The sequence below is a fragment of the Zingiber officinale genome, chromosome 6B (genome assembly GCF_018446385.1).
Source record: "Zingiber officinale cultivar Zhangliang chromosome 6B, Zo_v1.1, whole genome shotgun sequence".
In the NCBI taxonomy this organism is placed as follows: Eukaryota; Viridiplantae; Streptophyta; class Magnoliopsida; order Zingiberales; family Zingiberaceae; genus Zingiber; species Zingiber officinale.
In genome coordinates this window covers 126,212,531-126,240,005 of record NC_055996.1, presented here as the reverse complement: position 1 = coordinate 126,240,005, position 27,475 = coordinate 126,212,531, and the positions used below count along the sequence as shown (strand labels likewise).

Here is a 27,475-nt window from a genome sequence, read left to right as displayed (position 1 = left end):
ACGTTCATAAATGGACTTCTGCACCTATTTTTATCCTTCCTCGTATCTCGTCTTCCAATCCGTGGTGATGGCCAAATATAGATCGAGCAGCAGCGACGCCGAGAGAAAAAAGAGGGAATAAAGTTCGAGAAGGGAGCGATAGAGAGAGGTGAAGATGGAGGGGGGAGGTCAGCCTGAGAACTCGAAGATGGCGGAGGAGGTCGGAGGGCCGGTGCCGGTACCGCCGCCGGGGCAAGGGCTCCAGGGCATCAAGGCGACGCTCAGCCAAGGCGGCCGCTTCATCCAATATAACATCTTCGAAAACATCTTCGAGGTCACCGCGAAGTACAAGCCCCCGATTATCCCCATCGGCAAGGGCGCCTACGGGATCGTCTGGTGATTCCTCCTCCCCTGTTCCCTTTCATTCATTTTGCTTTTCGGTGGTTTAATTTGTGATTTTCACATCGAATCGTGGTTGCAGTTCGGCTTTGAATTCACAGACGGGGGAGCAAGTGGCGATTAAGAAGATCGCCAATGCTTTCGACAACAAGATCGACGCGAAGAGGACGCTGCGGGAGATCAAGCTTCTCAGGCACATGGATCATGAAAATGTCAGCAGCGAGTTTCATGAATTTCTACTTCTCGCTTATATGAATACGTGTTAAAAGGAGATTCAACAACCTCGTTCGAATTGCAGATTGTTACCATCAGAGATCTGATTCCACCGGCTGTACGCGATGCGTTTAAAGATGTCTACATTGCTTATGAGTTAATGGACACGGATCTCCATCAAATCATCCGTTCGAATCAAGCACTTTCCGAGGAGCATTGCCAGGTTATGCTTCAATCTCATTCATTATTTATTCTAAACATTGTAATTAATCGACTAAACTCATATTTTTTTTAAAAAAAATTCCACAGTATTTCCTTTATCAAATTCTTCGTGGGCTAAAGTACATACATTCAGCAAATGTTCTCCACAGAGACCTGAAACCAAGCAATCTCCTCTTAAATGCCAACTGTGATCTGAAAATTTGCGATTTTGGACTGGCTCGCACCTCCTCAGAAACCGATTTTATGACTGAATATGTTGTTACGAGATGGTACCGCGCGCCAGAGCTGTTGCTCAATTCTTCAGAGTACACTGCAGCCATTGATGTGTGGTCTGTCGGCTGCATATTCATGGAACTTATGGACCGGAAGCCTCTGTTTCCCGGAAGGGATCATACTAACCAACTAAATCTATTGATGGGGGTAATCGATTTCCTCTCTTCTAAACTTTAAATCAATATCCAAATTGTCATTTTTGTCTAGAATTTGCATGATGATTGTCGTATCCGATATGACTCATATCGTGCAGGTTATCGGCACTCCAGATGAGGCTGATTTGACTTTTTTGAGTGAAAATGCAAGAAGATACCTTCGCCATCTTCCTCGCCATCCACGCCAGTCCTTCCCCCAAAAATTCCCCCATATTCACCCTACAGCCATCGATCTAGTCGAAAGGATGTTGACATTTGATCCTAGAAAGAGAATAACTGGTGAGTTCTTACAATGTGGCTTTTTCTTTAATCTGGACAAATTTTCTAACCATCTGTTTAAATTTGTTTAAACAATTGACTGTTTTTCTTCTCCTTCAGTTGAGGATGCTCTCGCACATCCTTACTTAGCCTCTTTGCATGATATAAGTGATGAGCCAGTGTGCAATGTGCCCTTCAACTTTGACTTTGAGCAAGCAGCTCTCTCTGAAGAACAGATGAAAGAGCTTATCTACAAGGAGGCTCTTGCTTTCAACTCTGCGCACCAACAATGACTTCAAGTATTTCTTATTGGCCTACTGGTCAGTGTACCAAACAATTTAATTTGATGGTGTTATTGACTCATTGGTGTAAATACTTACCTCATGATGAGAATAGTTGCTCAGTGCATCTCGATTATTCGTTATGATTTGTCGCTCGAACTAGTACTGTTTTATGTGGTCAAAGCAAAATCTATGTTTACTATCGGAGAAAAGATGCAATAAATTGGTGCTTCCGTACGAATGCAGTGGCTTCAAGCTGCTGCACTCCGAGCTATGCAAGACATCATTGGAGTGGAAGAAATGAGACTGAGAGTGCTAGGAATGGAAGATTTGCAAGAGAAAGAAAAGACAGCTGCAAATGAAATTTTATCATCTATGTGTATTTTTTTGCACTATTCTTCCTCTTGCCATATATACCATCTGAGTAATTATATCAGAGGAATAACGCGGACAAGTGAACCTAGAAAGACTTCGAGTTAAAGGAACATAAGATCCCTACAGTAGAATCACCAAGCCTTCCATGCTGACTTGTGGTGGTTCTCAAAGCAACCCATATCATTTGAAAGGAGATAAATTATAGAGATTTATTCAATCTTAACCGAGCGATATTTTTAGATAGGAGCATGAGATAATCTAAAATAATATTTGTATTTATCAGGAATTGAATCATGCCTCTCTAATAGTAAGTCTTGCCTGAATATCAACTCGACTACACTTGTGTGGCTCTTTCAGTATTTGTTGGAGCAAAAGGTAGTGTTACTCAACTCAAACAATTTAGTATTGCCAGTCTCACGGCAAGATACATATAGGTAAATCATATGAGACATTTTCCCTTAGTGGAGCAGTCCTTTGTATGAGGGAATTAGACACCTAACAAGATATTTTATACCCGTTAGAAACTGACTTTAAAATCTATTAGAACAAATATCCATACATGTACCAACTAAGTCAATTCGTGGGGACCTCCAAGCTGAACTTGTTACATCAAAAGGTGAAGTCATCATCTTTAACGGCCCCTCCCTACACACTCTAAAAGAGAGTAATCATAGGAGTATTTATTCTAACACAGTAATTTTTTTTCATGAAAAAAATCAGACATCTAATAAAATAATTTTATCCTTACTGAAAATTAATCTTAAAATTTATTATATTAAATACTCATATAGTATCAACTATATCAGCCGTGGGGGCTTGTGTTTACAAAACAGAAGGAAAATTTATTCCGTGAAATTGACATGATTCCTAAGTACCATTTGGAGGATTAGATTGTTTCATGCACACAGTCAATTCCTTCCCTTGTTTACGGGCGAATTAAATGTGAGTCAAACAAATTCAATTACATGTGATAGGGCTAGAAATTGTTTAAAAGTTTTGAAAGATCTCATTATTCGAGATTTGTTATATATTTAAAATTTAAAAGTAATTGCTCTAAAGTTAAAAAATGCATTATTGGAAAGAAAATCTTTATTAAATATTTAGATTAAATTCTTAATTGTGTTTATAATTTGATTAAAGAATTTTGAATTAAATATAACCTTTATCTTTTGTGTATATTTTACTCTAAAATTATTAGAGAGCATCCACATTTGAAAGAATTAATGGAGTGTTATACTAATATACTTCAATGGTTGTTAAAACTAATAGGTGAAAATATTTGAACGAGACTAGCCCATCGAAAGCTCTAAAAGTGTCATTGAATTTTTTTTTTTTTTATTTTCATCTGTACATGAGATCCCACGTCTCCTGCTTAAGAACGTCCACGTGACTCATCCCACGTCTCCTATTCTTTTATATATATATATATATACTATTAAAAAATTAAAATTAAAAATTTTATAATTAAAAATTTTATAATTAAAAACCAACAGTAATTAACATTTTTAATAAACAAACTAAAATTTCATCTATAAATATTGATCAATTTATTTCAATCTTTCAAACAAAAACAACCTCTAAAAATCTTCTCATATTTTCTTCTAAAATAGATTAAAATAATCGAAGATTTTTTAAAAATTTTATGAATTATCAAAAATTACTAGAAAAAAATACTTCTTCCCAAAATTCATAAATTTCATCAAATTATCAATATTTTCCATATTCACTAAATTATCCACATAATCTATATCCACCAAATCTATATAGTTTATATCCATCAAATTATCGATATAATCTATATCCATAAAATTATCCATCTAATCCACATGCAACCGGTATGCATTTTACATCTCTAGCGAAAAATGAATCGTTTACTCAAACTTTTGTTCCAATGACTCAAGTGTCTGAACGTGACCGTGAATCCCCAATTGAACTTATAAATTTGGAGAAGGAGAATTCTGGCGCTGCGGGTAGAAGAAAAGTGGTCAACATGGAGTAAGGTTGAATACAAGGTTTTAGCGAGATCATTTGTTACTATCAGCGATGATCCAATTATCAGCAATGATAAGAAGGTAGATGCTTTTTGCAGACGTATTGCAAGCTACTACAATGAGAATCGTCCTTCAAGTACACCCAACATAATTACAAGTGTCATATGATTGCACTAACACAATACCAAATAAAAAAGTAGATCGCTTCAACACAAATTACAATAGTGTTTATAGTGTGTATCGTAGCAGCCACAGTGATGAGGACATATTGTAGCTTGTGTATAAAAAATATCACGAGGAAAATAATGACATTGCATGTAATCTCGAGCATGTATGGAGAATTGTAGTCCCCTCAGGGCGGTGTGGTGGTTAAAGCATAGGGTATTGCCACATCAGGTCTTGGGGTCAAAACTCGATGTATCCGAACATGCCTCCTCCCCCCACATGCCTTGCCACCTACACTAATGGCTAGTTGTTGGTATCCCAAGGTGGTTTTGATGTAATCCACCAAGTCAAGTTAAGTCCTGTTGGTGTTTAACTCTGTGTCTAAATGTGCAGAAGCTTAGGAGCACAGGAAAGTCGAGCAAAAGACGCAGCTAGCGAGAAGGACGGTACGGGAGAGAGCTAATGGGCTTGGTGCGTTCGAGAGACGAGGTGTTGTGGAAGAATACGCGGGCAGACAAGAAGGAGGCGCGTGGCGTTTCCGAGGGATGAGAAGCTAGAGCGGAAGCTTGCTCGAAGGCCGGAAGTTGGGTTCAGGTGAGCTCTATTCCGGAAAGCCGAGATCACCCAAGTGGAGCCAGAGCCGAAGCGGAAGACCCAGACCTAAGCGAGCGGAACCGGAACAAGAACTCGGACCAAACAAGCGCCTCGACTGAATCCAGGCGCCCGGACTGAATCTAGGCGCCCTTACCTTGAATCTTATCCGGATCGCGTCAAACGTGATCCGTTGCGACAGGGATAAAGTTGTATCCCCCTCCAAGTGCCTGGAACCCTTTTAGGCGCCCCAACCAGGGCTATAAATACAGCCTTGATTCCAGAAGCTAAATACAACAAAAAAGAAGAGAGAAATAACACTTGTAATCGTTTACTTGTCTATTTGCTTCGTGATTGTGAGCTTTGATTGTTGTAAGAGGCTTCTCCGCCCGAAGGAGACAATATTGAGCTTTTCATCATCCTTGGATTAACAACCTCCTCAGTTATAACCAAGTAAATAACTATTCACCTCCCTCTAGTCGGCCACCCGGGATCCAACACTAGTACTCACTCGTAATTTACCTCCTCTTTGTTGACCTAGGGACGAGTTGGCGAGGACGCTGGGGCCAGCAAATCACCTTTTGCCACGTATGGAGAATCGTAAAATATCACGATCAATGAGACTCAATATACGAAAGAGTATTATCTAACAGATGGAATATATCTAGAATAAGCTACTTTAGTGAAAGGTTTTCCTTGTCCGGAAGATCCCAAAAGGAGGTTGTTTAAGGAAAGACAAGAGACTGCAAGAAAAGATGTTGAACGAGTATTTGGAATGCTCCAAGCTCGATGGGTAATTGTCAGAGGTCCAACTCATTATTGGTATAGAAAAAAGTCAAAACATATTATGTCAGCATGCATTATTTTACACAACATGATTATTGAAGATGAAGAGGTCATGTGACAAATTGATACAACGATGAAGATGACAAACCTACACAATCCATCCAAGGTTCAAATCAAGGATTTCATGATTATCTCCAGACAAATTCCAAAGTACGTGACAATCATGTGCATCACCAACTTCGTACAGACTTAATTAAACATATTTCATCACAATATAATAATAATCCATGAAAGTGTTATATTTTAATTTTATACTAGTGTAATTTTTTTCATATATTGTACTCCATTTTAAATTTAAAATAATATTTTACTCATATACATATATATTATTATTATTATTATTATTTATTTAATTTTAAATAAATATATTTAAATTTTACCTAAAAAAATATATTAAAAAATAATAATATTATTTATTTTAAATAATAATTAGTGTAAATAAAATTAAAATTATATTTATTTAATATATAATAAAAATAAAGATAAATGAATAAACAAGATGACCCACAAAATATATATATATATATATATATATATATATATATATATATATATATAAAAGGAGGATTCTATACTATTTAGGATATTATAATACCCGGGATGCCCTAACAAACCAAGCTAATGTCAGACACAAGAAGTCTAACTTGTGAAGAACGTGACACGATCATTGCTAGGAAAGGAGATTGGCACTACCTCGGGTTACCATGCAGTCCATAAAATTGATTTCGTTAGGTTTTTGTAAAATACAATATTAGGGCTGATATAACGTTGTTAGGCATACCTCTGGTACACAGATTGAATTTGACAAATGCCCGTAATTTACAACTTACAAGTGAGAGCACAATAAGTTGTGCTGTTACCATAGCCATAATTTCTAGCAACTAGTTCCAAGGGCTAAAGTAGATGACACTTATTCAATAGACTTTGTTGATCAAAATGGGTCATAATGCTTGACCTAAATTTCAAGAAGATGAAATGACTCTTTAGACTATAAAATGGCTATCTTATCCCTAATGTTGTATTTCAATTTTCAAGACAAAAAAATAAAAATATTCTAATGATATGATACCATCTTTATCCCTAACAATTCCCCAATTGTAGGATTATAAAACCAAATAGAAGCAAACACTTAGGAAACTAAAATAAAAACATGAAATGCTTTCGAGACCACAAAAATCACTTAGTAGTACTAAGTTAAGGAACACTTGAATCAGAGCCACACTAATGTCCATATAGATCTTGCTAGAAACATGACAATGTAGGTATCAAGCTATTCCACGGATAAGCTCAAAGGTGACTGTGATTTCCAGTAGATAAATAGTATCTGAAAATAATCGGAAACCAGACAACATTTGCCATAATGGTCACTGCAGCCAACTTAGCCTGGAGATCCTTGCCCTATAGCTGGTAATATTTACTGCAATTTTCATTTGTCAAACTTTAGATTGTTCAAGGATAATGCACAGGGCAAAATATAGCTTCAGAAATTTAAAATTTACTAAGATTATGAGAACAATAGTTGAGCATAAATATAACAACACCTGCCCATCTTCACCAGCTCCACTCTTTGCAGGATCCTCTGCTGTAGCCAATCAAAACAGCAATCAGAGTAAGAAAAAACATTATTTTTCATCAAGTATAGGAGAAAGAATTGTTTGGCAAATGACACAAATAAGGCCAAAGAAACCAGTATTCAAATCACTAAATAGTGTGTTATGAGGAGCAGGTACACCTTGGTATAGGATTCACTAAAGAAATTTCAAATCAACCTGAACATAAACCGAATTAATTTGAAAATTTTCAAACTAAAACCAACGAGTTTCCAAGCTAGTTGGTTGGTTTTAATTGGTTTAACCAGAAAATAAAATTTATATTTCTTTTTTATTAAATTTTAAAAAATGCAAAAAATAAAATCTTAAGTTCTACATTTTAGTAGTATGTCATCGCTCATTACAAACCAAACAAACATGAGAATTTCTCTATTTTCAAACCCAAATTGAGCAATAAACTTAATTTCAAGAGTTATTTTGGTTTTGTTCAGACTTATTTTTCACTCTTAAAATAAGTTGCAATCTAAAATACATAATATTATTGTAATCAATTTCACTAAGCAAACAAATATAGAACCCAGAAGTTGGAACTTCGGAGCTCATTGCCACAGTTAACACTACTTATGTACATGTTCCGAGAGTAGGAAAAACACTAAGATCATTTTAGTTGGCACCAGGTATCCTAATCCTAGGGACGACCGGCCTTGCCCCAGAAGTTTCCCATCAATAATCAGGTAAATTGGGAGGCACTAGTGGCGGTCTGACCAAATGACCCGCTTTCCCGCTACTCATTGGAGTGAAAATTCCTTGCAATTCACCGTAACTGAATCTTGACAGATTCTTAGGATCCGCACTTGGAGGTCTAAGCACTACACCGTAGCCCCGGAGGCAACACTAAGGTCATTGTTGATTGCAAGATTGAGTACTTCCAAATGATAATTCTAACAGGAAACTTCCATGTCATGGCCTCATGTAAAATTTGATTGAACCAAGCATATATGAAATACCCTGAAAATCCCTAGGAACCCCAAATTGTAGATATCCAGCCTACCACTATTCCTTCCTCACTATTAAATTTGAACACACTAAAAAAGATTAAGTGAAGGATTATCAAAATCTAGAATTATCCCTAGTTCCATTTCTTCAGTAAAATTGAACTGAAATCACCTATCATACAAAGCTCGCCTACATGGAAAATTTTAGTCTAGCAATAACTCTAATGCCTCAAGCTTATGAATAGTTTTACATGCAAATATGCTATGAAATAGCACATCATGCCATAAATTCGCTAATGCAACGTTATTTAACAAGTATGCATAAACATCAATTAAAAGGACAGCCCGGTACACAAAGCTTCCGCCATGTAGTGTCCCGGGGAAGATTACGCAGCCTTACCCTGCGTTTTGCAAGAGGTTGTTTCTAGGATTCAAACCAGTGACCTTTTGGTCACCAAGCAACAATTTTACCGTTGCACCAAGGCTCCCCTTCATGCATAAACATCGATTATATACTGAATATTACCTCCATCCTCAGGGATGTCAGAAGTCCACAATGAAAGATTGTCCCTCAAAAGCTGCATAATCAATGTGCTATCTTTGTATGATTCCTCACTCAATGTATCCAACTCAGAAATTGCTTCATCAAAAGCTTGCTTGGCAAGATGGCAAGCCCTGGATATAGATCCACATAGCATGAAATCTATGGTACAAATTAAAAGCAAGAGATATAATAATAAAACCTTAGCAGGTAATACCTTTCTGGCGAGTTTAGGATCTCATAATAGAATACAGAGAAGTTTAATGCCAAACCCAGTCGAATTGGATGTGTAGGAGACAATTCAGTCTCAGCTATGCTCGTAGCTGCCTGTCAGTAAGCTCAAGATAATAATGTCAAACATGACGGGAGGAATAGTCAGAAATAATGAGTGTAAAGAAAAACTAATTTAACACCTCACCAGGAAATTTCCAGGACGAATACAAATAACAAAGACAGTACCCAACAATGAAAAGCAATAGCATTTCTTATTTCCAATTGTCTATAGAGAAAATAAACGTGAATTTCTTGGCTATGAAGCTTAAAATTGTGAAAATAGGTGGGAATCTTCCGTGCAATGATTTTTTCCCTATGAATAAGTCAAGGGAACTAGTTTTCAAATAGTACAAACAGGCAATAAAAATCTCGTCAAGCAAATTCTAGAACACAAGAGATACCAGGGCAGATTTGTTAGGAAGGATAAAGAATACAAGTGAATCACAAAGAGGGATAGAAAATGAAAGAAAGGAAAAGGGAAAAAACATCTCAAATTGTATTTCCTTTGAGGAATGTAAATAAGCAAAAAGTTATCCTTAAAATTCATCTGTTCTCCAAAGAATGAGATCGGATGGTAACTAAAAATATGGTAGGTGGCTTAAAACGAGAGCAAGCAATCCGATGCACGTTAAAAAAAAACAAAAAATGCCAACATTGAAGTTTTACCTGTTCATATCAGTGTCTCTGATAATCTTAAAGACAAAAAAATGAATCAGATCTCGAACAAAAATCGTAGCAAAATTGGAGAGATCATTCTAGAGAAAAATGCTACCTCGTAAGCTTTTAGGGACTGGTCTGCAACATCCTTCTTCTCGTTTCCAGTCTTGAATTCTGCCAGATAGCGATAATAATCTCCCTTCCTACATTTGCAGCCAGACACCGATGTTAATCCTCAAAAGCCTCTTCAAGTTGATCCAAAATGTCAGATCTAACTCACATCTTATTGTAGAAGACCGACGACTCCGCGGCAGTCGAAGACGGAATGAGATGCTCGTCGATCAAAGTCATGATGTCGCCGCAGATGCCAGAGAGCTCCGTCTCCACCTTCTGCCTATACTCCTTGATGTTCTTCACGTGCTGCTCGTTCCCCCTAGCTTCCTCCTTCTGCTCGATCGAGGAAAGTATCCTCCACGAGGCCCGGCGCGCCCCAATCACGTTCTTGTATCCCACCGACAGAAGGTTCCGCTCCTCCACGGTGAGCTCGACGTCAAGCTTTGCCACTTTGTTCATGGAATCCACCATCTCTGCACGATAAAACACGACCAGATGAACCATAATTTCACGATCTACTAGCGTCGCCACAGCGCTAGGGTTTGGATATCACGAAGGGCAAGAAGGGGACGCATACCGTCGTAGCGCTCGGCCTGCTCAGCGAGCTTGGCGATGTAGACGAAGCTCTCGCGTTCCTTCGGCGACGCCATGGGAGATGAGGCCGGATCGAATCGATCTCCTCTGCTCTTCGTTTTTCGGTCTTCCTCTTCCGAGGAATGCAGGTTTTTTCAATTTCCACGGGAAGACGGAAACGAACGACCGAAGAAGCGAAAATAACGAGAGAAGAAAACCTTCACCAAACGGCTATCAGCCGTACGTTTCGCATCAAGATTCGGGATCGAATCAGCATGGCATTGCAACAGGAGTTTCAGTCCACCCATGACTAATGATTAGGTCCCGAAAATGGGATGGTCACATGGCGAACCCAGCCAGTAAACACAGCAATGTGGTTGCTCGAAAATGCATCACTGGTCACATCTCTATTTATGACGGCACCGGCGGCCATTCATTCCCAGAGGACGCAGAAAACTGTGGCTTGGTCGGATGCGCAATCCTATTCGAGTGGCTCCGGAAAAGGACGCGGAAGGAAGATCTAGAAATTAAAATAATAAAAAAACAAACTTTGTCAATATAGCAATGAAATGAAATCCGGAAACAATACAAAATTAGAACGGTTCACTTTTCCTAATATCAATTTTCTTAAATATAAAATTTATTTTAAATTTTATATTTTATATAAAAAATCTTTACATCAATTATCTTATTCATTATTTAAATTTATATTTAAAAATAATATTTATTAAATTTAAAAAATAAAATTCATTCTCTAATTATTAAAATATTATAATTTAAGAGAAAAAAATAAAGAGAATAAATTGAGTAATGACAAATAAATATTAAAGAGAAAAAATAATAAAAAATAAAATAGATAGTGAAAATAATTATCTAAATTTAATAAAATGGATGATAAATCAAAAAATCAAAATTAACCATCAATTTTTTTATCTTTACTAGAATTCGATCATAATTCAATCAATCTTATAAATCTATTATATGATAACGCAACTATACGCTGAGAACAATTTTAAAAATATTATAAAGACATATATGATGATGCTCTACTACTGGTCGTCACCAACTGTGATGTTTATGCTTTTTTATCCCATTAAATAAAATGGGCTATATGTATCTTTCATTATTGATATTCTCATCTATAAAATATTTTTTTTTCTATCCTACGTGATATTAGAAAATGTAAGAAATTAATCAGCATATACTAATTGCATCCGAGAAACTTCATTCTCTGAATGAGTCAATAATTTTTTTATATGGTAATTAATGTTTTATTTTTTTTAGTAATCTAGTGTCTAGCATCAAGCTCAACAAATTCCGGATATGAATGACTTTACCCCTAATTAGGTTGATGATCATACCCCTTAGTTAGTTCATTAGATAAATTTGAAAGGACAAGCGGATCTACATCCAACAATCAACTCCGAAAAAAATATTCTACAGTGTGTCGTAATTAAGATATGAATCGTGAGTACTTGAGAGTATACTGAATGCTTTTACTACTACATTATGTCCGAGGAGACTAATTATTTTATTTTTTTTATTTATTAAGATATCTTGGCATGCAATCCAACTAATCTTGGAAGTGAACAACTTGGTCCAATCCCACATATCAACTACCACGTAAAAATGGGAAGCGCAGGTGGATCCTAACATGACACCCAGCGTCACTAGTGGTTCAAACTCCGTAAAAAATGTCCATCGTGAGATTTGAACTCCCATTGCATGGGAATCACCTTACTTATTTCCATTGCATTGTGCCCTATGAGGCTCCCAGAGAAAGACTATTTTTTATTTTTGTAATCCATGTATCCAACTCTGGAAGGGCTATTTTTTTTTGATAATCTAGGTTTTATGATCCCACTAATTTTGAAAGTTACTGGTCTAACCCTATAAAAATTTCCCACAAATCAACCATCACATAAATATGGGAAGCAAAAATGGATCCTGAGATGACACCTAGCATCACTAGTAGTTTAAACTCTGTAGGAAATGCCCCGTGTGAGATTTGAACCCTCATTGCATGGAAATCAACTTGCTTCTTGTCATTGCACTATGCCCCATGAGACTCCTAGAGAGACTGTTTTTTTTTAAAAAAAAATTTATAATCCATGTATCTAGCTCTGAAGGGTCTATTTTTTTATTTTTTTTATAATCTAGGTCTTATGATCCAATTAATCCTAGAAGTGACTACTCCGACCCTATAAAAAAATTTCATCGACCGCCAAGATAAATTCAAAAGCGCAAATTATAGTTCACACCATGGCCAATGATCCTAGTGATTCCAACAGGAAAGATGAATTTCTTGTACTTTCTCAATTTTGAATCCAAATGCATAAGGTAAATCCAGAGGGCTATTTTTTTTTTTTAATATAATGTAGGTATCCAATTTTTCGAACCAATTAATCATAAAGGTGATCGGTCTAACTCAACAAAAATTTTCTACCAACCATCAAGGTAAATCAAGAAGTACTCGTGGAGACTCATCCAAACAACCAACGTTCTAGGATTGTCGTTCCACTAGAGAAAAATTCCTACAATACGTCACCACTAGAATTCAACCTTTAGACACCTAATTAGCCATTACACAGGGCGAGAGGGTTAATTATCTATAATAATTAGCCCCATTGTTCACGGATAATGTTCAACAGTTATATATTTTAACCCTAATTATGATAGCAAAGGTGGAATCTGTCACTCAACGACCCACGAGGTCAGCCCCATGTTTAACCCTAATTATGTAACAAAAGGTGATTCACTCGTCCCAACACCCCCGTTAATTCGTCCCTAGACCAACACAAAAGAGGTAAATCACGAGTGACTATTAACCATTAGTGCAGGTGGCCAAGGCATGGGGAAGGACATATGCTCGAATGCATCGAGTTTTGACTCCAAAATCTTATATGACAATACTCCATACCTCAACTATTGCACCACCCCAAAGGATCACGTTTAACCCTAATTATTATGGCAAAAAGACGAATATGCTCGCCCCCAGCGCTCCTGCCAACCCGTCCCAAAGTAAACACGGAGAAGGTAAATCACGGACGGCTACTAACCTTTGGAATAGTGACTAGCACATAAAGGAGATATTTACTTTGATTTTACCGAGATTCGAATTCCAGACCTCATTATGACGAACACTTCATGCGTTAACCACTAGACCCATCCGAGGGGAACATAGGAAAGTTGTCCTCATACTGTAATCGTAATCGTTCATACTTATTCAAGTAAATATATTCTTATCCTCAAATAAAGATTTAAATACCGTATATATGATAAAGGAAAACAACAAGGATTTAATCTAGGCTGTTATAAGGGTATTCTCAAACGGTCAACAACACTCCCGCATTAGCATTCTCACCCCGCTGGCTATATTGAAAACCAGATTTGGTGAATTGAGTACTGAAAGATAATGATTGAATTTTTTTTTTATTACCGAAGTCAAATCTGAGTGACATACTTAGCACTTAGCCCATAATGAATCTTTAAGACTTTAACAAATGATTAAATGATGAAATAACTAAGAATTTTCACTGAGCTGAACAGCGGAGCAAGTCTAACGAATATAGTTCAAAAGCTCATCTAGAGGAGGATGAATAGATGACAAATCTAATTTGTCTATTCTAGCACACATGGCAAACAATACAAATGTTAGTAGCTAAGTGTGTTCATGTGTTTGGTTGATCATGTCAAATATATGTGTGCAAAGGAAATAATACATACACAAATAACAATAATGCAATTGCAAGAATATACATAATTTAAAGACTCCACTTGTACTCGTACTCCGCAATCTGATGTATTTTAATGGCATCACCTTAAAAATTCAATATAACCACCCCTTTATACACTCGACCAATAGGATGCTTATAGTCAAATTCTACTTTAAAAGATCACAGAAATGTAAAGACTAGGAGTAGAGATTACAAAGAACTTGAGTTGAAGTCTTCAACCGCGATCTTAACCCTTGAAGTCCCCTAAGCACTGAGCGTAAGAGAATTAAATGTTGCTCAAATAAGTATCTAGTGTCCAAAAACTCTTCATAATAAAGGCTCCAATGACTTCATTATGGTCACCTATCTATAGGATTGGACGACCAAACATAATGAGCTAACGACTCTAAAATTAGTCGACTAACTAGTCAATCAACTAAGATTACATTTAATTAACTATTGCTCAAAAATATTTCATTCATCCAACACTTGTACTTAGTCTACTTTGTAATCAATTGTCTTCCTCTAGTTGATTGCTCAATGATTTGACTTATATCCACCATTGAAGCAAAGGTGAAGTCGTTACCTTTACAGTCCCTTTAGAACAGCTCCACATTCTCTAGAAGTAAATCACGGAAGACATTTATAATAATCCAGTGGTCCTTTGCATAGAAAAAAATATATAAAAATATAAATTTAACATATCTTCCAAACATAATGCCCATCACAAACCTATGCAAAAGTGCAAGACTAAATTGATTGAAAAATTAAAGCTTTGGACATACAATCTCTTGGTCAAAGGCTTCACAATCAATCCATTAATTAGCCTACTCTTACACAGCTAAAACCATCATTTACAATACAAAAGCCCCAAAATTACCTGCACTCTTGTAATCTCTCGTGACTTTCAACTCTAGATCTTCAACTTCCTCAATCCAGACCATCAATCTATTGAGTGGACCAAGCTCCCCTGAGCTCGTTCCATGCTACTTAACCGATGTTCCATATCATCAAGTCCATCACTCAATGCTTCGTGAATCCTGAGTTTCTCTGAACCTCCAGTGCTCATTTTATGCCGCCATTGAGCTAAACACAATTTGATCCCATCAAGTCAATATACTTATACCAGCTCTGTGTATTGTTCTAAATCTCTATATATTCGATACAACATATCAAAAGCACAAACAACATTTAACTTAAATCATATTATCAATATATTGAAATAATATGATTAAACCCAACTGCAATAAAGTATTGTTTTCTCAACTATAACATGCATTTCAAACCTGAAAATGACGAGCTATTTGTAAAAGAAATCCCCAAAGAGCTAAAAAGTGATCAGGAGACTTATAACGTGAAAAGAACAAATGATTTCAAACGTACCAGCTAATGATCGCCATTGTGAAGCGCTTTGCAGTTGGCAGTCATCAACTACATGGTTCCTGGAGAATCCTATGGTAAAGACTAAGAATCAATCTGCCAAATCACTTTGGCAGTGGAGACGTATATTGTGAGTATACAACACATTCACTGTATAGGAGAATACGAGAAAGAAGGCAAAAAGATAGGTCCGGAACTAGCTTCCAAACCTTTCATCACGGAACAGTGCTGCTGCTGATCAGTTACGGTGCCCATGACTGTGGCCCTAAGACACCAAAAAGGAGAGACAGTACATATATGTATGCAAACGTGTGCTGCCTCAAGTTTTTGATCAATTAAATGAGATGCAAAGTGAGAGCAAAAAACGATAACAAACTAGACCAAAAAACAAATGATCACATCATTTAAGAAATATCATGTAAGATAAAGAAACAGGCAAAGAAAAACCTGTGAGATATAATTACAGAAATTAACAGTAGAGTTAACATTAGAATTCTAAGCAAGATCTTCATCAACTAAAAAGCTAAACATAAACATGAGGCTAATTATGTATATTAACATATTTGAAACATGTATCGGCATCAACTTGAGTAAATGCCAGGAAAGGGTTGAAAACTACTGACATCAAGCATCACTCCAGTTGTCGTCATCACTGCTCACAAATGCCTGATAGAAATTGAAGAACTATTCAGAAACAAACTAACGTAGGGAAAGGAAGTTTCAGAGGAAAAAAAGTGAAACCAACCTGGCGTATGGCACTTGCCTTTTGCAAAATTGTATTAACATTACCATTTGCAGCATTGGTTGTGGGGCGTGGAATGTCTCGTGGTATTAATGTTGCAGTCCGTCTCAAATTAAATTTCTGCAGATTAACAGCAACAATTGGTCAAACAGTTTGGTGAAGGTAGTTATCAACGCCATTAAGGAGCACGGACTATTTTTTTAATCAAGCAACATAGCTGTGAGATGTAGGAGTAGCGCTATCTTAATTTTGTAGATACCCTGACTATAGCTATTAACTTCTGTCACATTATCACCAGGAAAAAACTTCTTAAATGATGGGTTCATAACATAGTTATAAAAATTGAATTGAAAATGTTTGAAGGTCACACCAATGGGTGTCAGTTGGTCGAACCATAAGTAGATTTAGACATTGACTCAATCGATTCCATTGGCCCAATCTACCAATTAAACCACTAATTTATTGATTTTATTCATAAATTATAAATTTAGAAAGTGAAAAACATTTAAAATTGTCACAAACATTTTCACATAACAAACAATTCTCACATTCCTTCTATTATTTTCTCAATTTTTACAAAAACCATCAATCTGACAGGAATTTTACTGCATATTTTTTGATATTCAATCCCGGAGAAATATCTGGTTCCCATTATTTCCTGTCCAATCAGAAGTCTGTTCCAGTTTTTATAACTATGATATATTTTCTGATACCCCAAGAAAGTGAACCTGCTTTTTTTTTTCCAATCTCATGCAAAAGGAAATTAAATTGTGTCAGAGAACCACAACTTAGTACAGACTCTAAGTTAAAACCTAGCTCTGATTCAATGTATCAGCTTTGGTTCCATGTGACACATCAAGGGATAATGACCACTCAATCAAAAGTCTTGCATGACTATGTAAAGCACAAACTTGGGTATAATTATATTGCAATTGGAAGATTAAACAAAACGTGAATCAAATATAAATGAGGAGAAATTATGCATAAATCATGTTTTTCAAATAAGGACACTAAATATTATTATAGATACTATAGATAATGAACATTTATTCTGTGTTTGTCAAGATCAATGTAAATGTGGATGAGAATTGAGATATAGATGATGATAGACCCTGAGTATATTAAGAGGGCTTCATGTTCTTACAAATACTGAATGAATAGTATTGTGTTTGTATGCACTGATTTTTGTTGTCAAGGTTGAGATTTAGAGGACTACATTTCTGATTTCCCTATAAATGTAATATAAACCGATTTTTTTTACACTGTCCTATGCAAATTAAAGATATACATGTGGTGATTCTCTTGGAACATGTATACTAGATATCATTGTTGAAACACAATGAACGACAAACTACCACAGTGTGCAGTCATCTTTTGTTATGCTGATAATGTTATTACTACTGATTGATAATAAGAACGTGAATTATCCGAATCCATGTCTCGCATAGGCATGTGACATCTTTGTTTGCCTGTGAATCCACAGAATAAGAAACTAAAGAAGGATTGCTATTAACTATATTTACCCAGAATATGATTAAAACATCCAAAACAATGAATCATCATTCATAATTTATACTATCTTACAAAGACATGGGTATGGATATCTAACAAGGGAATGGATTAAGGTGGAAACACTTCACATCGTCAAGTGGGAACATAAGAGTATCTAAATAACCAAGATAGCATATCCTTGCCAGGTGGTTCTGAGATCACTCAGGTACCTTGGGTAACCAAATGAGTTTAATCGGCCGAGTTCTTATGAATTTCTGAACGGTTATTGTTTTAGGACATGAAAGCTCTACATATTTGCTGGAATGTACTGTGCAAGTTACTTAAGAGGAAAGTGAAATAATTAAGTTTAACAGTAATGCTCAATTTTGAAACTGAGATGGAATATAATACTGCAGCACATTGCAGGGACAATGAATAAGTTTTTTTCCCTCGATGTGCAAGAATGAAACATCATACAGGAAATCCTGCAAGCAGTATGATTAATAAAAAAAGATTGAATCTTCAAAATTTTCATTCTAAGTTCAAAATCAACCTTATTTCTGATTTGTTGAAGCAAATCTTCCCTCATGTCGACTTCATTATGACTAGGACTCTGAGTTAACCCTTTTAGTTCATTCAACTTCTGCTGATTTTGCTGAAACACAATTCACTGAATGAGGAATCTACTATTTCTTAATAATGGAAACAAAATTATGCTAATAACTCAAGAAAATTCCAATTAGTTCTATCCTATATATTGACTGATAAAAGAACAATGCATACCCTGGTTTCTGATGTAATCACTTTCTCCTTTGGATGTTCTAAAACAGCTTGTACTATGTGTGAAGAGATGGCTGAATTTTGTTCCTTTTTCTGTGAAGGAGAGAATTTTGGAGCTTGTAAGCCATCCAAGTGATCAAGATTTTTTTTAAAATTATCATAATCTTCAAAAGTAACTGAAGGCTTTGATGTCCTCCACTGAATAGGGGGCAGGGGTGGGGGTGCCTCATCTTTAGGTACTCTTGTATTTGCTAGATTTTCTGGCAACGAATAATGTACACCTTGTTTTCTTAAAGGTACAACAGAATCAAGCCCAGGAAGCTCCATCATGGATCCTAAATGGAAAGGTAGTTTGCTATTGTCAGCAATAACATCAAAGTTTTCCTCTCCTGGTATGTGCATATTGGCATGGTTCATTTGTTCAGAACCCACAGGCCTCGATATGGATGTAGTTGAGGATTGACACCTTTGTGAAATATCATTGAATTCATGATCAAAGTATTCACTTCTTTCATCTTGATCCCACTGCTCAGAGTTTGAATATGAGCAAGGACTGAGAAGATCCTCAGAAGAATATGGACAAGATCTGCAGAACGTGTCGTCATCTGATTCAGAGCAAATTTCTGGCAAAGTATCAACGGGGCCTTGCAGCAATTGAAATGATGGAAAGATGAAATCTTCATTATTTTCATAGAGACTACCACTAGAAAAATCCAGCTTCAATCTAGAATTTTCCAAGCCATTCATAGGATGGAAAGGTATTTTCATATATTCAAGGGGTGGAGAACTTTGCTCAGCATAGTGCTGAGTTAAAGAGACTGGCTCCATTTCTGATATGAGAGTAACCTTTTCATTGACAATTTGTTTGTATGATGTTTGAGATGCAACAATATTTGGTTCTTCCTGGTTATTATTATTCAGACAGGAATTTCCCTCGGTTTTCTTTATTTCAGTGCTTGTATGTCCTGAATTTGTGGAAGATAATACTTTTCTTTGGATAGTATTTGAAAGAAACCTCTGTGCAAGCTCAGAAAAACTGGAGGAGACTGCCATTGTGCTCTGGCTAGGCCCTGTATTTGACCCAACACAATAACTATCTCTTATAGGTGCTCCATTAATGTCACTCGTTCTTGTGGTTCCAAGTTTATTTAAGAAACCATCATTACTACTATAACTATCTTGAAGATTATTTTGCACCTTACTTGGTAAGGAAGGTTGAACAGATATATGCAAGAACTGTTTGATATCCACATCTTTGGACATTTGAACATAATTATTTCTTCGTGCTGACAATTGACCCTCAGCTGAGTTTTGTGGAATGCAGGAAGCCAAATTTGTGCATTCAGAACCCACTTCCATTTCCGAGATGAAATCTACTGATGATGTATCATTTACAGAGGACATTCCATCTGATTTTGCACCTGGTTGGGTAACAGACATCTGAGACTTAACAGTGGAACTCGAAAAACCAGTTGCAGAACCTCTAGAATTAGATAAGCAATTCTCATTTTCTTTATTCACAGCCCCAAGGTCTGGCGGTTTTGATGGCTCAACTCCAAATAGGTTACCATTTGTCCAAAGCTGAACAGAAGGCATAGAAGATACATCAGTAGGAACAGAACGTACCAATGTAGATGGCTCAGATGTGGCTTCATCTAATCTCACTGTTGGTCCACATGAAGCACCTGATTTCGAAGAAAGACCACCATCAATGCACTCATGATGATCCTTAATTTCTGTCCCCTCGGGACGGTCCGAAATATCAGTTACATAATTAGGGATAATATGGTCTTGGTTTTGCATGAACTCTGTGGCATAAGGTTGCTGCACAGATTCCAGACAATTTGAAGAGCTCAAATGTGAAAAGTTTTCAGTCACATTTTGAATCGGGGCACTATCTGATGAAGCAGGAGCTTCAGCATCACTGACATCTGGACTTTGTACAGATATAATTTGATTTTCCGTTGTTTCAGATTCCACTGCTAATGGATTGGTGTTAGCTAATGACTGCACTTCTATTTTAGTGCGATACTCAGCTTCTGTCTCTGTCTCAGAATCCAATGTGTTTGGTGCATCCACGTAGTTGTCTGTCTCACTGGTGACTTCATCAAAATGGTTGACATTAGACAATTGTTCTGGAGTTTTGATAGCATGAAATAAGATGTCTTCATGAATCAATGCTTCGAGTTTTGCATGTTCAGCATCGACTAATTCAGGATTTAATTGGAGAGAATCTGAATCTTCAACTATAATGCCATCTTGCACCATTTGAACTCTGTCAACAAGTATGTCGTTATATGATGCTGGACTTGTAGGCTTAACTATTTCAGTTTTTTCCTCCCATGTGACAGAAGATCTTGGCATACTTTGCTCTTGCAGTGAATTATGTTGAGAGACATCATCAAAATTCTCTGTAGCTGGTTCATCTTGTAGAGGAGAAACAGTAAGACCACTGCCAGTGCCATGTAAATTAGGATTAGACAGTCCACTATAGTCTAGCTCATCGGGCATCACTAGAGGGTCTGCATATGAGGTTTCCTCAACAAAGCTTTCCTTTGTCTTTGAACCAAAAGAGGTAGATCTACTTGAAATTTCAGTGTTTAATCTCAATTCGAGTGAAGAAATATTTTCATTCTCAAGGGAAATGCTATAGCCATCAGTGCTTAGGGATGCAAATCTTTCAACTCTGTCAGATTTCCTATTTTCACTAAGAGTTCATAATGATCAAATTAGTCCAAGGTAAAGGAAACCAGAAATTTTTTTGGTAATGCTAAATAGCTTAATACTTCAAACAATAACCTGCAAAATACCTGCTGGGACAGCGTGCTAAGTAAATTGCCTGTTGAATTTCTGCATCCCTAAATCTTGACCCTTTCCTCTGTTAGCATATAACAAATCAACTTTAGTTTGCTACTCTTTTGAAATCAAATGCTTGAAAAGCTTAGTTAAGTCACACATACATGCCACACATTACAAATGATATTGGATTGTTATTATTTATAGAATGATTGAAGTTTTTAGTTATATTTGTTATGATTTTACTCTCACATTGCATGTTTTAGATATACAATAGTATGTTGAATTCAATATATATCATGCAATAGTTGTCTATTAATGGCACACAGTATTTCATCCTACTGAACTTGATACCTGAGCGCATTCCACTCCCAGTGTATCATTTTTCCCCCAGTCCCCAATAGGGAGGTTGCAAGTTAATGCCAATAGCATATTCTCTCTCCTGCCACTATAAACCCTAATTTTTGTTCATCCCCTCTCGTTATAAACCCTATTATTCATACTTTCCTCTCTACACTATCACATTTTTCTTTGTCTACACTACATTATCGTAACCCCTAATTTACTTCCTCACTTCTCCATTGTTGACACCATCATATTTAGCTCTACCATTTTGTTATTACCATGCTGCCATCCTCGTATTGATAACTCTTCCATCCTCCAATGTTGTTAGATAAAAATGTTAAATGTAACTTATGTTATAGTCGGTGTAGCTTTATCTCCAATAAGTGGTGAGTTTGTCAACTCAATGGTAGCTCAGAGTAGCAGGATGAAGGGTCAGTAATGTGAAGCATGACTCAGTTAGTCGATCCACCCCTTCGAATGGTCAAGGCAACTCTTCAGGTAGTCATCCCAAATACATTATGGTGACACGACAATGCCATCAAACAAGATGTCTGGTTGCGACAAAGTAGCATTCTCTCTTTAACTATTTATCATCAATGCCATCAAACTTAGACGTGAGCATAGTTGGACTCTACAGATAATATTGCCTTTCTTGGAATAAGAATAATCTAATTCCAGAACCCAATTTCCAACACCTAGGAATACTTTAGAGAAGAAGATTGGAGAAGTAAACTCAAGAGGAAAGCAATTACATGAATTTGAATTGAGTTGGAGTTTTTTATATGGAGATGGAGAGGCATCACCAAAAGTCACCAGTAATGAGGTTTATCTATTAGATTCGGAAATTAAGAGTGAAATGCATAAACAAAATCAAATTTTGATTTTGATCAACACCCAAAATTTGGCATATTGAACTCCTTTTTAAAGTCAAGGCAAGGACATTGGCCATGCATTGACAACGCCCATGAAGATTAATTTGTCTAGCCTTCTTTGAGAAGCTTTGATGGATATACATGGTAGCCGTCAATCAACCACATGGCTTCCATGTGGGCATCCATACAAGCTGCCATGTGGCATGCCACATGAACTCTTACGGACCCCATTATGCAACTGACTACAAATAGCTAGGGCGAACGGACAAACACAACTTGATGACACTGTATTTAAAATAATATAATTAGGTTGAGGCTTGTGTTAGAGCTATGCAATCAGTGTTAAAATTGTCTAAACCAAATACAATTAAATAATGATGATGACAATGTATTTAGAAGTCGACTAAATTCTGCATAGAAATGTTTTTCTCTCCTAATGTTGCCTCAGGTTATTTAACCAGTTAGTTGCCTACAGAAGGTATAAAATAGATTCTAAAATGAACATGACCTTGAATTTTTCAACTTTCTTTTCTTTTCTATCATTTTTAGCTCCTTCAATATGCGATGCAGCCCACACCCTCTTGAAATAGGATGGATCTGAATATCTTTTTAGACAAGCTCCAGTACCACAATGATCAAATCTGAAATGGAGGAAGGATTTTGAACATATATACATGAGGAGACAACAAAAGGAAATAGAAGATCAATCATGAATCATCATCAAATAGCTTACTTGTCAAGGAGGAATAAACGAGGTGGATCACGGCATTCTTCATAACAATCCATCATAAAGCGAGGAAGTTCACTGGAAAGTAGGAGGTTTTGTCCATGTGGAATCCGAGTATGCCAGTCAGAACCTGGAAAGGAAATGACTTCAGGAGTCAAACATGCATAGCCATATTCTGTCATAAGATTTATAGTTGAACACGCGAAAAGAAATTTTTATTCCTAAAATTAATTCTATGATAGTAGCATTATAGCCTTGGATAGAACTCAGTAGAGAGAGAGGATTCTTGTTCCCAACCCTAAATAGTTGGGACAAATACAGATGATGGGAACTTTCTAGCAAAATATCTTCATTTCATCGTTAATATTGGAATCCTTTGTAATGATCAAATATCTCAATCAAACAATATCTATGATGAGATTCTATGATCATAGTCAGCAGCTAAATGCAACCAAATAGAGAATAAGCACTAGAATCAAATCATTCTTTCTGGCTATATTATTTGTTAGGCAACGACAGAGCAGATAAGATTGTGCAACACAGAGAAATCAGCATTAATGGTTCATCTTAGAGCCTACATCCATAGGAGAGGATAGACTAATTTCACTACGATAGCCATAATTATCAGGAGTATAATTGGAGAAATCTGTGTAACTCTTGTATCAAAGAAATAAAACATTGATGGGCATACCATAATAGCTTAAGGAATTTGAGGCGTAACCTATTGTCATGATTTGAAATCTAGTTATGTGACCAGCGACAAAATTGAAATAAATGATACCATAAGCTACCAAAAATTGATATGTCGCTGTGTCAATAATGTCAATGAATATCATGTCACACCAACAATTGACACCCCTTGGTATGCTATAACAAAGGTTAAGATAAATTTAGATAATATTATTATTTTGTTGTTGTAATTTGTGTTAATATAATATAATATCAAAATTGTATCATTCCAAATGGAATATAAAGTTCAAAGTTAATTATATCGTTGTATTATGTTTTTAATTTCCTTCCTTCTTTCATTTCCAATTCGCCACCAACACCATACATCGAAACATCGTCATGATACCAATACTCCAGTCAAAGACCGAAACTTCAACTTGGCTCAGAGATTTTGAACCTTGCCATATTATACAACAATATTCAAGCCAAAAATATAAATACCAAAAGTGAAGCATCTAGTATATTTGACCAAAGAGTTTCCCTTTAAACTAGAGTACTTTTTTTTTTTTTTGCAAATAAGCTTGGAAGAAGCAATAGACTGATACCTGCAATATATGCAAAGTGGATATGACTTGTTTGTTCTTTAAAGGCCTTCTCAACAGATGGAATTGCCGATTCAATGTTCCTTACTTGTGCCATAATTTTACGGCTTCTTCCAGATGTAGCTGTTATTTGCTCATGCAAGTCATGGAAAACATCTGCAGCAAATCTTTGATATTGACAAATTTACCTCAGTACAGTGTAATTGACCGGACAATTAGCAAGTATGCAGGGACTCAATAAGCATGGATTATATAAAACTCACTGTGCGGGCATACAAAAGGTAACTGAGGGATATAGATAGAACATGTGTGATAAAAAAAACCTCGTATTTAAAGGTGGTAAATGCAACTATCCACTGAATCACAATAATAAATCAATGTAATATATAATAGCATTTTTTCAATAGTCACTTGTTTATAGAGCAATAGAACTTTCAGAATTCTTGGGATCAACTTAACTTTGCCTCTCTTCGAGGTCCTTGACTGCTAATTGTAAATATAGTAAAATCATGGATCATGATAGCTCTCTGTAATGGAACCTACAGATAGAACTAGCAATTTTATCTTTTGAAATCATCCCTAACCAACTGGTGGTAGACAAGTTTCCCACCTACCCTCTTCAACCCATCCAATATATGGTCCGCAAAACTTATCCACCTTCAGCGAGCTTATCAAACAAACCTCCGTGGTATTCACTATTAAATTAGTAATAGAGTACCATTTGATCCCCCCTGTCACTTCAGTCAGCTCCATCAATGGAAATAAAGTTTAAATTAACTACAACCAAATTGAACATAAAGGGAATTTTCATTCGTATCGAATCAAAAAGTGGATTTCAAAGAGAATAAGCACGGCATTATTATGTGAGGACCAGAAATAGAATTTCCCATCGGATGCATAACAAGCATCATCCAGTTCCTAAGAAACTACGCAAACAAGGAATAGAAAGGAGAATAAGTCAAGACGAAAGAAAGAATCCAAACTGTAGCACAGACAAGAGAAAATCAAAAGAACTCACTCGGCGAGATCGCCCAACTGCCGCAGGATCCCTACGAGACCGGCCACCGCGACGCCATCCAAGATCGCCTTGGGATCCTCCTTCCTCAACGACTTCTTGTACAGCTCCGGATCTCCCAACCCGTACTCATTTCTCACCTCCAACCGCACCAGCGGCATTCTCTCACTCCTTCCCCTCACCTCCAAAGATCAGAAAACCGATTCGAGCCCGAGATCTCCGCGCTTCAACGGCAGAGTCGACTTGCTCGCATAGATAGGTAAGTCCGGGAGGCGGTGATTGACAAGGCTCGCACGCGGCGAAGGCGGCTCAACCGTCGCGCTCCGCACGCTCTCGCACAGACACACATTCACCGCTAAGATTGCCGTCTCTGCAAGCCACTCGCCAAGCTTCGGGTTAAAAAAAGCAGACTCTGTCTCTGTGTCCACACGACAAGCGGAAGCAAAAGATAGCTTTTAAGCCTAGTGAATATAATACAAATTAAATTAATTAATTAAAAAAAATAATACCAAAAAGAAACAAAAAATAAACAGAGAAAATGGTAAGGAAACTTCTTTCTTGGCTATAAAATTAACTAAATAATGTTAAAAACGATTTAGTATTCATAATCATCTATGGAGAGGAGAAAACTATGTGAACGTTGCTTCCTTTATCGTTCATTATTGAGAGCTGTATATATTTCAGCAGAACTATTATTCCATCAAATGAATAGTTAGTTCTTCATCAGTTTAAAAAAAAAAGGGTTTCTCATAAGGGACAAGTACAATTTTTTTTTTTTGTGTGTGAATAAGAATCACAAGGACTGTCAACTAGCTGAGGTGAGCAAAAGGCACACAAAGCTGATCCTGATGGCCCCCATGGCAAACCTAACCTGAAGTAAAATGCATGAACAAGAGACTTGGCTTGACCCTCGGAAGCAGACAATTATTGTACGGGTATTAAACTCTGCTGGGCCATTCGCCAAGGCTATGTTTGTCAGATTGCGATGCAGTTCTTAAATGCGCAGAGTTGGCTTGGTAAAACTCAGTTGACTCCATTTTAAATTACAACAGATCGATCATTTTTTCACTCTTTGGACAAGGAAATTTTTGTTAATACAAAAAGAATCTCACACTAATGCATGCATGATATCTTAGTTGTAGCCATGTAGTAGTCAGCTCGACCTCAACGCATTCTTTAAAAAAAAAAGAAGTCAAATTGCAACAGGAACCTAACTGTATGTAAATAATGACTTGATGCTCAAGAATCTCAATACATTAACTCATATTTATTTTGTAAACGGTGTCAGATTGTAAGAAGTTGAAAATGGGCCATATCACCACCAACCGTGTTCCAGGTTTTTCTTTTCAAAGAGAAAATGACCATGAAAGCTCCTTTTTTCTTGTCGAACAGTTACATCGAAGCCAAATAGATGGTGACTGAGATTTTATGGTCTCCAATATCAAGAGCCAACATCCATGGTCCTACTAACTTAATTATCACTTCTTGAACATGAGATGACTAAAGACAAAGATAGAGAAATTTTAAGATGCCTGAGAAGTGGAAAAAGGTCTTTCTTTATACATAAAGAAAGATAAGAGTAAAATGCACGTATTGTAGATAAGTGTAGAGGAAATATGTTTGTTGTTGCTGACTAGATTGATGCTTCATAAGAGCATTTGTGTTGAATGATGGTTTTGTTTCATCATTAGGTTTAATTTGTTTTTTCTATAGCAATGAACACTGATTTGTCATTATTTGTTATGTCATGCTATCATTTGTTCGGAGAAGGGTCTTTTTCAGCTCCACCGAGTTGACAGAGCGGACCTGGACGTTGAAGTGGGTGAGATTTAATCACCAAAATCCAGCAATGCAGCGAAAGGAAGATTATGAATGACAGTACTGTACCT

General features: G+C 36.5%; 3 protein-coding genes across 5 annotated transcripts; 1 reads left to right on the top strand and 2 right to left on the bottom strand.

Annotated features, from left to right (window-relative positions):
• Positions 1-67: 67 nt before the first annotated feature.
• LOC121990644 (mitogen-activated protein kinase 1-like) lies at positions 68-1,792 on the top strand. Its single transcript, XM_042544748.1, has 6 exons — positions 68-375; positions 461-590; positions 677-814; positions 901-1,233; positions 1,340-1,520; positions 1,620-1,792. Exons 1-6 carry the CDS (start codon positions 155-157, stop codon positions 1,790-1,792), a joined length of 1,176 nt encoding a protein of 391 aa, XP_042400682.1. The 5' UTR covers positions 68-154.
• Positions 1,793-6,913: 5,121 nt separating this feature from the next.
• LOC121989388 (14-3-3-like protein B) lies at positions 6,914-10,656 on the bottom strand. 2 transcript variants are annotated; one of them, XM_042543409.1, is made up of 7 exons: positions 10,456-10,656; positions 10,045-10,351; positions 9,880-9,967; positions 9,052-9,161; positions 8,820-8,968; positions 7,290-7,330; positions 6,914-7,165 (listed from the first exon to the last, which is right to left on the bottom strand). In XM_042543409.1, the coding sequence occupies exons 1-7, from the start codon at positions 10,526-10,528 to the stop codon at positions 7,163-7,165; spliced, it is 771 nt and encodes a 256-aa protein (XP_042399343.1). In that variant the 5' UTR covers positions 10,529-10,656; the 3' UTR covers positions 6,914-7,162. The 2 variants fall into 2 exon arrangements, with proteins under 2 accessions (XP_042399343.1, XP_042399344.1); XM_042543410.1 differs by having other exon boundaries at positions 7,290-7,327.
• Positions 10,657-14,891: 4,235 nt separating this feature from the next.
• Positions 14,892-26,043, bottom strand: LOC121989387 (SCAR-like protein 2). Of its 2 annotated transcripts, none has more exons than XM_042543407.1 (11): positions 25,590-26,043; positions 24,575-24,738; positions 23,307-23,430; positions 23,082-23,214; positions 21,371-21,438; positions 18,564-21,267; positions 18,334-18,435; positions 16,293-16,409; positions 16,171-16,213; positions 15,551-15,812; positions 14,892-15,253 (listed from the first exon to the last, which is right to left on the bottom strand). In XM_042543407.1, exons 1-9 carry the CDS (start codon positions 25,745-25,747, stop codon positions 16,172-16,174), a joined length of 3,612 nt encoding a protein of 1,203 aa, XP_042399341.1. In that variant the 5' UTR covers positions 25,748-26,043; the 3' UTR covers positions 14,892-15,253; positions 15,551-15,812; position 16,171. The 2 variants fall into 2 exon arrangements, with proteins under 2 accessions (XP_042399341.1, XP_042399342.1); XM_042543408.1 differs by having other exon boundaries at positions 24,575-24,727.
• Between the last annotated feature and the right edge of the window lie 1,432 nt (positions 26,044-27,475).

Excerpts from the sequence above, each read along its gene's own strand:
- LOC121990644 (XM_042544748.1), top strand. The coding sequence starts at position 155 with ATGGAGGGGGGAGGTCAGCCTGAGAACTCGAAGATGGCGGAGGAGGTC. Across the intron at positions 376-460 it reads GGCGCCTACGGGATCGTCTG|TTCGGCTTTGAATTCACAGA; the intron begins GTGATTCCTCCT and ends TCGTGGTTGCAG. Across the intron at positions 1,521-1,619 it reads TCCTAGAAAGAGAATAACTG|TTGAGGATGCTCTCGCACAT; the intron begins GTGAGTTCTTAC and ends CTTCTCCTTCAG.
- LOC121989388 (XM_042543409.1), bottom strand. The coding sequence starts at position 10,528 with ATGGCGTCGCCGAAGGAACGCGAGAGCTTCGTCTACATCGCCAAGCTC. Across the intron at positions 9,968-10,044 it reads TCGGTCTTCTACAATAAGAT|GAAGGGAGATTATTATCGCT; the intron begins GTGAGTTAGATC and ends CTGCAAATGTAG. Across the intron at positions 9,162-9,879 it reads AGTCCCTAAAAGCTTACGAG|GCAGCTACGAGCATAGCTGA; the intron begins GTAGCATTTTTC and ends GCTTACTGACAG.
- LOC121989387 (XM_042543407.1), bottom strand. The coding sequence starts at position 25,747 with ATGCCGCTGGTGCGGTTGGAGGTGAGAAATGAGTACGGGTTGGGAGAT. Across the intron at positions 24,739-25,589 it reads CAGTTGGGCGATCTCGCCGA|ATTTGCTGCAGATGTTTTCC; the intron begins GTGAGTTCTTTT and ends TCAATATCAAAG. Across the intron at positions 16,410-18,333 it reads TTCAACAAATCAGAAATAAG|AAATTTAATTTGAGACGGAC; the intron begins GTTGATTTTGAA and ends GTTAATCTGCAG.